Source organism: Canis lupus, chromosome 24 (assembly GCF_003254725.2).
Source record: "Canis lupus dingo isolate Sandy chromosome 24, ASM325472v2, whole genome shotgun sequence".
NCBI lineage: Eukaryota > Metazoa > Chordata > Mammalia > Carnivora > Canidae > Canis > Canis lupus.
Window position 1 is genome coordinate 32,874,423 of NC_064266.1, and position 13,204 is coordinate 32,887,626.

At 45.4% G+C, this 13,204-nt stretch overlaps 1 protein-coding gene and 1 long non-coding RNA gene across 2 annotated transcripts; one reads left to right on the forward strand and one right to left on the reverse strand.

Annotated features, from left to right (window-relative positions):
- Window positions 1–258: 258 nt before the first annotated feature.
- LOC112674028 (WAP four-disulfide core domain protein 6A-like) lies at window positions 259–5,100 on the reverse strand. Its single transcript, XM_025470221.3, has 4 exons — window positions 4,904–5,100; window positions 3,560–3,691; window positions 1,513–1,680; window positions 259–590 (listed from the first exon to the last, which is right to left on the reverse strand). Coding segments are annotated over exons 1-4 (492 nt in total). The 5' UTR covers window positions 5,094–5,100; the 3' UTR covers window positions 259–588.
- Window positions 5,101–7,271: 2,171 nt separating this feature from the next.
- On the forward strand, window positions 7,272–9,944 carry LOC112674029 (uncharacterized). Its single transcript, XR_004809080.2, has 3 exons — window positions 7,272–7,644; window positions 8,171–8,332; window positions 9,811–9,944. It is a non-coding gene; the product is annotated as an uncharacterized LOC112674029 (long non-coding RNA).
- The last annotated feature ends 3,260 nt before the right edge of the window (window positions 9,945–13,204 follow it).

Here is a 13,204-nt window from a genome sequence, read left to right on the forward strand (position 1 = left end):
TCATAGCCTTTTCAGATATGGAGCTTCATGAAATTGATGGAGCTCAAGCTTCATGGTCCCTCACTTGCGCAAACCCAGTTCTATTCTTAAGCATTTTATGGCAATTTTACCGGACCATAGCATCACCAGAGTTCCCAACTTGCAGGATTTCTATACCTCTTTCTCTCTTTCTTTTGGTGTCACTGGATGACCCAATGGTTTCCTTGTTCTGCAAACATTCCACAGAGGGAGTAGATGCGAATTATTCATTCTCAGAGATATCAGACCTATAGAACACTTTATTAGGGAAACTGGAGGCTTCCAAAGTATACACAGGTATGCTGAGAGTTGAAGAGATAGGGTCAGACATTGATAAAGGGTTAAAGGATGAAGGGCATTGTGTTTGAAGAGAAGGTGACCTGGAGGAAAGGGAGTAAGCAAATTCTGAGGTTCCGTTTTTTTGGAACAGCCAATGTTTTGGCAGCTGAGATTTGGCCAGAGTAAGCCAATATGAAGCGTCAGTCAGGCACATGTGAAGAGAACCTTGGATTATGAGCCAAATTCTGAAGGTTGTTCCAGTTCTCTTTATCCTACTGAGGGAGATGGTGACTCTGCAAGATAGCAGAATAAAAAAGGATGAGATGATTGGGCCTTACTCACCTCAGGAACCAAATGCTGTAGTTAATGGAACAAAAGAGATGGGATCATTTTTATATCTTTTCACAGGAAGATAAAACAGAAGTGGAGTGACTTTTAGGGCTCATAGGGTGCTTGTGTGCTCTGGTTTTTCCAGTCAAGTCCCAGTTTACACCTGTTGTCCCAATGTAGTAATTCATGGCATCCCCTTTCACTCTCAAAAGTTTCTTGGTTTGGTCAATAAAGCATGTGGTTGCCCTGGTTCTAATCACCTTAAAAAGGAAAATGAAGAGATTGGGTGATGGTGCATGGCACCAACACTGGGCTGGTTCACTGGGCCTTTTTCTTTTTTTTTTTTTAATAATAAATTTATTTTTTATTGATGTTCAATTTGCCAACATATAGAACAACACCCAGTGCTCATCCCGTCAAGTGCCCCCCTCAGTGCCCGCCACCCAGTCACCCCCACCCCCCGCCCTCCTCCCCTTCCACCACCCCTAGTTCGTTTCCCAAGGTTAGGAGTCTTCCATATTCTGTCTCCCTTTCTGATATTTCCTACCCATTTCTTCTCCCTTCCCCTCTATTCCCTTTCACTATTATTTATATTCCACTGGGCCTTTTTCTGACATAGTCTTGGACACTCCACCCCTTCTGCTTCCTCACTCTGCACCCTTTATCCATCTCATACCTCCCAACTTCCCTTTGGCTACTGCTCCTCATCTTACCTTCTCTTTTCCAAAGCATCCTCTATCGACCCCTCTACAAGGTGCATTCTTACCTTGTGATTGGACTTGTTCTATTTGCCCCAGGCCTGCCAACTTCCTGGAATGGGCCCGCCAACACCCAGATCTCCCACTGGTGCAGGTGAGCATGGGAGACGGGACCCCTGGGACTTACATATTTCTGGGCAGATGGCCCTGCAGACAGCTTCAGATTGGAAGTTGTTATTGTTCCCACTGCAACCACCATAGTTGAATCTGTAGCAGCGTTTGTATTCCTTATTGTACCACCAGCGTGGAATGAGGGCCAGGCAGAGGCCCACATTCATTGGCAAAGTGCATATGTCTGCAAGAAGATGGCAGAGCAGTACTGCTCGGGTGCCTGCCTTGCTAAAGAATATTCCAGGCATGTGCAAAGGCTTGGAAGAATGATAGAGCATGATATTTTTAGAGCAGCATGGATGTGCTAAAAAAAAATATTGTGCTGTTACACTTCTCCACTCTTTTGCACATGCTTGGAGAGTCCACCCCTCTCTTGCTTACTAGGTACATTTCTATTCATTCCTCAAAACACTCCATCCCACATCAGACTCTTCTGTGATCTCTCTCCTGGCTCCATTCTTCACTGTTTGCTTTTCTTTATTGCTTTTCAATCTTGCCTACACTTCCACATAATTGTAATTATTTATTCATATTTTCTGACTTCTCCATCAGAAAGTGAGGTTTGTACATTACATCATCTTGGTATACTAGTTCCTAGCAGATAATCTGGCACTGAGAGGTTGCTTCAGGAATGTACACAGTACAAAATCAAATATATCCTGAACTTTGAGAAATACTTAATGAGCAACTGTTTTTTTTTTAAGTTTTTATTTATTTATTCATGAGAGACACAGAGACAGAGAGAGAGAGAGAGAAAGACAGAGACACAGGCAGAGGGAGAAGCAGGCTCCATGCAGGGAGCCCGGCGTGGGACTTGATTCCGGGTCCCCAGGATCACGCCCTGGGCTGAAGGCAGGTGCTAAACCACTGAGCCACCCAGGTATCCCCCTGAGCAACTGTTTTGTGCACAGTACTATGAGGTACAAATAGAGTTGTTTAGAACCTCACAGTCTGAAGCACAACAATGACAGTTTTTTATTAAAACTCTTAGCACTTGACATATATTGACATATAACCTTAGGAGGTAGGTCCTCTTATTGTCTTCATTTTGCAGATGAGGAAACTGAAGCTCAGAGAGACAAAGTAACTTCCCTAAGGTCACAAAGATGACAAGGGATTTGAACATAGATATTCTGTTGCTCTTAGAATTAAGACCAGATCCCTTACTCTGGCTGGCAAGACTCTGCCTTGTCAGAACCCTGCCTATGTAGCATGGCCTCACCCTCCTGATACTTCTCTCTCTCATCATGGGCGTACTTGCTCTCTAGTCTCTGAAATTTCTACGCCTGAACTTGCTGTCCCTGAACACAGGGACTTTGCACATGTGTGCATTTCCTGTGCCTGGAAATTTTCCCTCCAATTTTTGCCTACTTACAGCCAATCTTTCAGATCTTAAATCATAGATCTCTTTTCCAGGAAAACCTGACCTGCCTCCCCTGGCCTATATTGAGCAAGCAGAGCCCATCATGTGTGTAAGCGGCACCAGTAAATATTTGTTGAATGGATGAATGAATGAATGGTCCTTGATGGTCCTCTTTAAAGTTCAATCATATGGGCACAGAAGGAAGAGTGGAAGAGTAAAAAAGTGGTTAGAGAAGGAATCCTGGATTTATATGACAGAGAAGCCTGGTGGGGGGCAAGGGGGAATGCCAGGAAATAGAAATTGTATACTTGTTTCTTATAGCTATCGTATCACCTGATACTATTTGATGTTTGATGGGACTTCACTGAGAACTTGGCATCTCAGAGGATCACAGAAGAATAGCCAAGAGACCATGTGGTCTAATGCCTACATCTTTCTTACAGATGCGAGAAACTAAGGTCCATAAAGCAAAAACTCTGTTATTCACATCACATACATGAATAGGGGCAGAAAATGAAATAAACTCCTCCCCATTCCAGCGCTGCTAGGATTTGGTTTAAGTAAAAGATGCACCCAGATTCTTGGTCAGAGACCAGCCATCAGGAAATCAGGGGAGGGGTCGAACACTGCCAGTGTAGATGGGCAGAAAGTGGGGGCCAGGAGGGAGGGCACTGGATACTTCAGGGGGTTTGTGTGTTACCTTCCTTGAGGTCTAAACATTTCTTTGAACAGTTAAAATTGCAGCAAGTCATCTTCTCAGGGCAGCTTTTACTCCTCGAGCATTGGTCGATTTCTCTGTAACGGCATGGTATTCTGGTACGGGGACACTTGACTGAGGAAGGGGAAAAAGGGAAGAAGGCAGGCAAGAACCCTCCATTGACAGGCCCAGCACATCACTGCAGAGTTAGAGAAGGCTTTTCGCTTCATCGTCCACAGAAGTAGAGACCTTCAGAGAGCTCAGGATTTTCATACCACTGGCCCCACTCCCAACCCCATAACAACTCCTCATCTATTCACCAAACACAACCCTACTCTCACCCGCACCGCCCGTAAGGTTTTAGGGAGAAGGATGCTCTCCTCTAGGACTACTCTGGTCATTGGATTTCCTATATTTGGACGTTCCCTGGGTGGGGGTAAAAGGGCTGTAGCTCCTCTAGGTGACTGAGATCTCCATTTGTGGAGTCAGGTAGCTGGGCTTTTGAATTCTCTGCAACCCGTGGTGTGGCAGGCACCATTTTTGGACCTTGATTCTTTCATTTGCCTGTAAAGTTATTTGGAGGTCTAGTTGACAAATCTTGGAGGCCTTGTCAGGCGGCCTGGGGCATATTACTAATAACTAATATTAAAGAGATACTATGAGCTTGTCCTCTTTTCCTTAATTCTCATGGCACTTCTATGGGTGAATCCTACCAATATCCACATTTTATAAAACAGAGGAATCTGGAGCACAGGGAGGTCATGTGAACTTCCCCAAGGTCACACAGCCACCAAAAAGTGGAGCCTGGATTTGAACCTGCAATGTATGGCTTCACTGCTGAGTGCTCAGTGTATTTTAACTGCTACTTATGGGAACCTTCATATCTCAGCATTCCAAGGGACTTCCAGAGACCATTCTTTACTCCACAGGCAAGGACTCTCTGGGGGTTTGGGTGTGGGGAGACTTTTGGGGGCTGCAACTGGAAAATTTGAAGCTGCTAAGGGTGGTGCTAGGGCAAGGGACCTTTCTTGTAGGAAAGGCCCACAAGGTCCCAGCACCTTTAGTCCATCTCATGAGCTCCGGGTCTAGGCACCTCCAGAAGGAATCCCTCTCATAATGACAGTGGGGAGTCTGTTGCCATAAACTCGGGTTCCTGCACTCACAGAGTGCATCTTATCAGGAGGAAGGGGCCTGAGGGATGGACTGTGAATATCTCCCCTTTCTCCCACACAGGACCCCAGGTTGAGTAGGGGAAGCTTTCCTCATCTGTAGAATTCTTCCCAGAAACTTCCTCCCTCCCAGCAACTTCCATGTCTCCGCTGGGAGGATCTGGTCCCCAGTACTTACTGGCAAGTAACCCCTCAACCAGCTCAGGTTTCCGGACTCCCCCCAAGAGGATGAAGAGTGCTAGGACTGACAGAAGTCCCAAAAGCCCCATGTTAAGAGCTACTGGCCTGGCTGATGGCACCAAAATTAAGAACTGCTCCTCAGTAGCTCCTGCTTCTGAACTTTGGCTTCCCTGGAGCAAAAGCCACATATCACTGGAGACAAGCCAGCTACACTCCCTCTGTTGGGGAACATCAAGTCCCAGAGGTCATTAGTGGGAGTATCTGGAACCCACAGCACTAACCCTGGGGGAAAGGGATTTTGACAGGCAGCTTCTACTCCTCAGCTCACTGAGGCTCTCTGGCTCTCTGGTAGCCAGGAGGAGGGAGTAAAGCTTGTCTGGGACTTCTAGACTCCCTTGGAGAAAGGGATGTCCAATTTCATTTTCCATTTTCCAGGGGGGAGTTTAGAGATCAAGAATATGCTAGTTCTTGAGATGCCTGGGTGGCTCGGTTGATAAAGCATCTATCTGCCTTTGGCTGAGGTTGTGATCCTGAGGTTCTGGGATCAAGCTCCATGGCATCGGACTCCCTGCTCACTGGGGAGCCTGCTTCTCCTTCTTCCTCTGCTCTTCTCTTCCCCACCCATGTTCTCTCTCTTTCTCTCTCTCTCTCTCTCTCTCTCAAATAAATAAATAAAATCTTAAAAGAATATTCCAGTTCCCTCTTTCCAATCTTACCCTTCTCCTGATATGTTTTTGTCTGCTTCTTTTTCTCACGCTGTTTATTTTTCTTCTCTCTATGCTTCCTCCTTTTATTCTGTCCCTTGCCTTTTTCTCTTTTCCTGTGAGTCTCCCTCTGAGTCTCTTTCTCCCTGCCCTTTGTTTCCCTTCTTTCTCCTTTTTGTTTTCTTTGGGCCACTCCTTTCTCTTAACCATTGCCAAAAAGAAAAGGTATTGCCATAAGGAGCTTTTGGGGGAGGAGACAGGTTGATCCCAGGTTAAGCCAAATCTTCAGAGAGTATATGTTGAGATCATGGTGCTTTGAAAGCAAGAGAGGATGCCAGAGCTAACAGAGAGCCTCTGTCATTGTGTGCAATTTGGAATGTATGATGCAGGAGGAAATGATAAATATCAGTTACAACCTCAGAAACAGAAGCCATAGGCCATGAGGATCCTTCCTTGAACTTTTCAACTTAAGGTTTGAAGCAGAAATATGACATGTTCTTGGCTCACCTTTGATTTCACCTGCAGCTGCAGGAGACAGATCTAGTGAACTTTTTTGTTCTAATCCATTTTTTAAAGTGAAGTGGAGTTCACATCAGATAAGATTAACCATTTTTAAGTGGACAGAGTAGAGGCTTCTTAGTACCATCACAATGTTGCATAATCACCACTTTTTTTTTTTTTTTAATCACTCCAGAAGAAAACCTTAGGGGCACTGGGCTGGCTCAGTTGGAAGACCATATGACTCTTGATCGCAGGAGCTTGAGCTCCACATCTGATATAGATATTACTTAAAAAAATAAAACTTTTTTTTTTTTTTAAAAAGGACTACCTATTAGTAGTCACTATTTCCCCCAGCCTAATCCTGCCCCTGGCAACCAGTAACCAGTAACTTTCTATTTCTATAGATTTACCTTTTCTGGATATCTCATATAAATAGAATCATACAGCATATCATCTTTCATGTCTGGCTTTTTTTGCATAGCCTAATGCTTTTGAGGTTCATTCACATTGTAGCCTATATAACCGCTTTGCTCCTTGTTATGGCTGAATAGCATCCAGTGCACAGTAATAACTTCCCACTTCTAGTGTCAGAGTCTCTACTTCTGTGCTGTGGGTTTTCTCTGGCTCCCTGACAGCTTGCTCAGCTTGCATGAGGAACAATCTAGAAGAGCAAGGGGTTTAATACACCCAGATATCTGGGGGGGGATGGGAATTAGTGAAAAAATGCCTCAGCTGCTCCATCACGGAGATGAATGCAGACATTTGGACATATGTTTACAGGGTTCCTTAGAAGGTCCCCAGGGGGAGTAAGCTGCAGTTTGTCCCCATCGTAACAGCTCACAATCGACTCTTCTCTTGCCTGTATCACTTACCCGCCCCCTCCCCCCCATCTTGTGTGTTTGGAAAGATGTCCCAAGTAAACTCCTTTATCCATGTCCTTGTCCTAGGATTGGTTTCTGGGGGATTCAAACTAAGGCAGTGCCTGTAGACCCTTGTCCTAAAAGGGTCTTATAATTTTTTTAAGAAACAGAGAATAACAATGTCTTTGATGCTCTCAGCTCTCGAAGTTCTGACTGTTTTCACTCCCTTTAATGGTGTCACAATAGCCTCAATGATCCTTTACTCTATGCAAGATGTAATGTACCAAACAATGTGAATTATTCAGCCTCAGAGGCATGGGACTAAACAGAATCTTAATTGGGGAAAACTGGGGGCTCTAGACATCGGACATAAAGGAAAGAAGCATAGGGATGGGATCAAAAGAGAATTATACCATGTTTGAAAAGAGGCTGAGATAGGGAAAGAGGAATGCAGAAACCAAGGTTCTGTTTGGGGGAAAACCTGGGGCCTTGGAATGTAGACTGGAACAGTGGAACCCAACGTGGAGAATCAGCCAGGTGCATGGACACAACCTCAGATCACGAGCCACCTCCTGGTGGTTGTTCAGGTGCATCCTTATGCACTGAGGAATAGGAACCCGGCAAGAATGTAGGATGGGACCCACTAAGCATCCTGGGCTCAGCTTATCTTCAGTGTGAGTCTTGAAGTTATGTTTGTGCTTCTTTGCACAGTACCATTTGAGGTACATGCTCTGCAATATTCACACCATTTGCTATCCCACACATCCACATCTTTTGCTCTGCATTCCCTCTGCCCACCCTGCTGCTGCTCATTAGCGGCACTCCCACCTCTCCCTTTAAAACCTCAAACATCAGCTCCTCTGTGATGTCACTGACTCCATCTATACCCCATACCCCACAGACACCTGGACCAATCCTGCATTGTTCTACCATGCTTCTGATTTCATGTGTGTTATTGTGGCTGGTTTACATCCTTGATCTCCTCCATGAGGTTGTGAGCTTCCAAGGGAGCTTTTCAGATTTTTTAGATTGTGTCTAATTTCTACCCACTCTGCTCCATTGTCAAGTCCTGCTTACTTTACCTCCTAGACACCTTTCAAACTCACCTCACTCCTCTCCATCCCCTCAGTTCCTCTCTGGTTCAAGCTACCACATCCTTTATTCCTGAGTCCTCAAAGATACTCTGTTCCTTCTTTGTAGGCATCGTAAAAACCTGATCATGTCACAGTCCACCTCAGTGGACTCATTTGCTCTTGGCATCAAAGTGAGATACTAGCCTCTGGTCCGGAGTAGTTGAAGGTTTCCTGGTGCTAAGTTGCACTTCAATAAGGAGAAAGGCAGCACATCTGCAGCAAAAAGCTGGTAAATACCAACAGCTTAGTTATGACGTACAGCAAAAATGTGGCAGTAATAGCCACCAGGGGACTCAAAAATTAACAAGCACAAACAAACAAAAAAGAGAATAATGAGTTAAAAGCAACCATGAGACTGCTGGTACAATCCTACAGTCATCTTCCGTTTGGGGAAACTGAGGTCCAGACAGGATGAAGATACTTCCTAATATTAACAAAATATCAGGGGCAGTGATGGTTCTAAATTGCAGGTCACCCCAACCCAGCAATCTTTTTCAGAGACCAGCCCTTAGCAAAGCAAGGATGATGCCACCTAGGTGGGCAGATGAGAAGGTGGGCAAGGTGGATGGTTATTCTGAGGCTCAGAATAATATCTTGATTGAGGTCTAAACATTTTTTTCCACAGCTGAATACACAACACTTCTTGTTGTCATCTAGACATTGTCTGTCCTTCGCACATTCATCCCTTTCTTGGAATTCACATTCCCTAGGGAAAGGACAGTTTTACAACCATGAATGATGGAGGGCACAGTGTCCACTCTTCCCCCAACGTGAGGCAATTCTGGGGAGTCAGGGAAGTTTGCTTTGTCTTTGCTCATCCACCAAGAGACCTTTCTTCAGGGTGTCTCATTTATTTCCCAGCACTGTCTATGCTACCCTCCCTTCTGACACCCCTTATTCTCTACCTTCTTACCCCATGCCTAGTTCCACCCCCTAGCCTCATCCCCTCTAAGGCAGGATGTCTCAACCTTGTCACTAGGGCCTGATCATTAGTTATGGGAGGAGAAGGGCTGTCCTGTGCACTGTAGGATGTTTAGCAGCGCCTTAGCCCTCTACCCACTGTACACCAATAGCACTCCCCAGTTTAAAAACTAAAAACATCTCCTGACATTGCACATGTCCCCTGGAAGGCAAAATGGCCCCACTGAAAGCCATTGGTCGGAGGTAATTTGGTCATTTTGGCCTGGTTGAGGAGTCCGTATTTGGGAGTTCTTTCTGGGGGGCACTATTGCACAGTGATTAGTATTGCTTACTCTGACTTCAGAGAGTTGGGTTTTAAAATTCTACCCCTTGGATTACCACTCACCTCTCTGAACCGTGGTTTCATCACTTGTAAAATCATTTTAGCCTCAAGAGGTGTTGAGGAAGAAATGAGACAAAGTGTGTAGGGACGCTTGGGTGGCTCAGTGTTTGAGCATCTGCCTTTGGCTCATGACCTGATCCCGGGATCTGGGATCAAGTCCCGCATTGGGCTCCTTGTGTGGGCCTGCTTCTCCCTCTGCCTGTGTCTCTGCCCCGCACTCTGTCTCTCATGAATAAATAAATAAAACCTTAAAAAATTTTTAAAAAGTGTGTAAAGCTCTAATCATAGCAACTGATGCATAGCGATGTTAACTAACATTTGTCAACTGTTTGCCATAAGCCAAGAGCTTTTCTGTGCATTTAAATCATACCTTGTTCAGTTTTACTGACATCCCCATTTTGCAGAGGAGGAGATACAGCACATGGAATTTAAGCATCATGCCCGAGGTCATGGACACTGAGTGGTGGAACCAGAATGTGGATCTCTCAAACTCCTGACTTTCTAAATGTTCAGTAAATGGCAGCAATAATCATTATTACTATGAGGTCATGGATTCTTAACTGCAGTTCAAAGAACCTTCTGGATACTGTCTTTTATCCTTAAGGTAAGGCACCCCTGGGGTTGCAGGAATGGTTTATAATACTCTGCAGTATTGTATTGCATTTGAAAGAATCAGGACTTGCTAGGGATAATATCCTGAGAAAGGGGGCTGTTTCTGTTGTGGGGTGAGAGGAAGGGCTCCTAGACTTCCCAGATTCCTACAGTCTCTCTCATACACACTAGATCCTGTGACTCTTCCCTCCACTCCACTCTACCCCATTGACCCTCACTTCAAAGGGGCTGAAAGTCCTGCATTCTTGCATTCACTGAAGGGCTCTTCCATAAAGAGAGAAATTGGAAGAAATATGCAAATTTCTCCCAACTTAGGACCAGCGCTAACATGGTGGGAAGCAACTCAAGTCTTATGCCTTGTTCCTTCCTCCTAGTAACTTTCCTCTCTCCAGGGTGAGGGCTGAAGCCCCAGTACTTACTGGGAAAGATCCAGTCACTCAGACAAGAACCCTTGTCTAGTGAATGGGACATTCACTAGAAGGGTGGATAAGACCAGGATGCTCAAAAGTCTAGAAGACTCCATACTGAAGAAGAGCTGGTCTGTCCAGTGATTCCAGAGCATGAAAATGTCCAGCTGCCTTTGACCAGCCTATTTCTTCAGTAGTCTGTATGTTGGATGTGAGAACTGGAGTGAAGCCAGCCACCTCCTTTCCTGCTGGGAACCCCAAGTTCCTGAGATCATCAATGTGACAGCGGGTGTCTATAGCACACAGCCCTGGGGAAGGGTCTTTTGTTGCATGGTTCCTGATCCTCAGCAGCCTGGGCAGAAGCGTGCCCTCTGGTCAACCAGGGGGAGTGGGCAAAGCTTGTCTCACATTCCAGGTGACCTTCGGAGTCAATGCCACCATCAGGGTCGTCTTCTTGGTAACTCTGAGAGTTGCAGAATGTGCCTGCTCTCCATTCACTTTACATTTTATCTGCACACTAAGTGGCATGTCCTTTTTGTTTGTCTCTGACATGTGTCTCTATGGATCTCTTGTTATCTCTGTCTTTCTGTGCTTCTCTGTGTCAGTGTCTGACCTACTCTCTTCTTCTTTGGGTCTCTCAAGGTCTCTGTGTCTCTTTATCCCTCTCCTATCCTTTCCTCCCATCCTTCTCCATTTTCTCTTTCAGTAGTTTATATTCTTTGAATAAGGCCAAAAGAGTAAATGTGTTGCCACAGAGTGGGGCATGGGGAAGGAACAGCCTGTCAGCACAGTTTTCAGAGAGTATTTGTCAAAGTTGTATTACTTTGAGAACTTTAAGGAATGTCATAGAGCTTCTAGGGGGGTGTCTCCCATCTGGTGCAAACTCCTTGTTGTTGGAGGAGGAACTGTAAGATAGGGAGACCTGCCTGAGAGACTACACCCAAGAAGAGGTCCATAGCAGTGGAGTGGCTGGCTTCTGACTGGACTGGTGAAAGGGCTCTGGAGAGAGTGCTAGGGTACTTGGTAGCTTTCCAACAAAGAGTCCACATGTCAGCCAGTCTCTCAGTCTTGGCAGGGAGAGAGACTCTCTTCAGAGAGTAAATGTCATCTGTAGGGTCCTCATTTCTTCCATTAACTAGCTGTTGCACTTTTGGGCCAAGCTTTGTTCTCCATTTGTCCTACATGATGGGCAGAAGCCAGACAAAGCAAGCCTCATCATCAGTTTAGTGATGATATGGTCACAAAATTTAGGATCACTGACAGAGCCTTCTATGGGAGTTTGTGATGTGGGTCTCAGCCTATTTACAGTGACTTTCTCAGCTAGGAAGGCCTGAGACATCCCTGAGTGGGGGGCATATTTACTCAAAGAGAGGCCTCCAGACATTCCCCTCACAGACATCCCCCTACCACCACTGGGCCAGTGTTGTGGTTGGATAAGATTTTGTGGTTCTTTTTATGATCCCAGGACTTGCATCTATCATACCATCAGGGAACTTAAGAGAACAAGATTTAATAGTCACAAGCCTTGTAGGGTACATGGCAGGCTAGAGGGCCACACAGGAGTTTGTGGACAGAGAATGTGGGAGAAAGTGCAGACCTAGGACTCTCCCTTTATTAGGGTCCCAGGGTGAAATGTAGGGTTTCATGAGTTCACTTTCTGTTGGTGAATTTAAAGCACATAGAAGTGGGTATTAGGGTGTGGGAAGGGAGAAACTGGGCTTTGCCATGATCAATGATTTGGATTCCTTGAGGACTTCCTAAAAGTGGAACTTCGTGGGTGAGGGGAGAGTGGTTGCTCATCTAGTCCTGTCATTACAATCTGTGTTATACAGCTGAGTTGTCCTATTGTGTATTGCAGTGGGTGTCTTTGAAATGGATGCCTCACCACTCAAAAGCTTAATGTCAGGCACTCACATTACAATGAAAAAGCTGACTCTCAGGCACTTACACTACAGAATCCCATACCATCAGTTTCAGGGACCCAGTGGACCCCACAAAGGGAGCAGGAAATAGAATTTCTAATGAATAACCAAGATGTCTTCAGAGGTGCTGTCCCTCTTTATTCTGTGTCCTTCTCAAAATCCTCCCAGAAGAGATTACAAAGCTGAACCACCTGGGTGGAAGGACTCTGAGGGCACAAGTCCCATTTCCTCATCTTACACATAGGGGTCATAAGGCCCATTGGAGTGCAGATGCTGATTCAATGTCATCAAGTGAGTGAGTGTCAGAGATACAGGTCAGAGGGAATGGAGTGTCTGAGTTCTTGTCAGAGGTCACTATGGAATCTTCTGATATTAGTGTGGACATAATATGTTACTATGGAGTGGGAGGAATAGTACGTAAAAGGGGAGGGGGTGAAGGTGATGTGTACAGTGGGGACAGAAGCTAAGGAATTCCAGGGTCTATAAATGCCCAAATGGTTCCTGTGGCCCCCAAATAAGACCAAATTCTTCTCTAAATCTTCTTGAAAGTAAATGAAAACTCAGAATTCTGATTGTTCTATCTATCTATCCTGTCTTGCTTAATTTCCAGCCCCACCCAAGGGTCTCACTTTCAAAGCAGGTGAGATGAAATTTATGTCTTTGGGGCCTGAGATGAAAGACACACTTTGGCCCCTTCCCTCACCCAATTTCTTGAAGAAGGCGAGTAAGGATACATGTGGATCTTTGCCCTGCTTCTCTTACCTCCTCTCACTGATGGTCATAGTACCCTGCCTCTACTAGCTCAGCCACACTTCTGTTCAAGTACCTATCCCCTGTCAGAATGAGAAACTCCAAGG

What these genes read in the sequence shown, in the direction of transcription:
- LOC112674028 (XM_025470221.3), bottom strand. Translation starts at nt 5,093, where the DNA reads ATGTGGCTTTTGCTCCAGGGAAGCCAAAGTTCAGAAGCAGGAGCTACT. An exon ending in GGTTGAGGGGTTACTTGCCA is followed by an intron (nt 3,692 to 4,903) that starts GTAAGTACTGGG and finishes CCCCTTCCTCAG; the next exon opens with TCAAGTGTCCCCGTACCAGA. An exon ending in ATGTTTAGACCTCAAGGAAG is followed by an intron (nt 1,681 to 3,559) that starts GTAACACACAAA and finishes ATCTTCTTGCAG; the next exon opens with ACATATGCACTTTGCCAATG.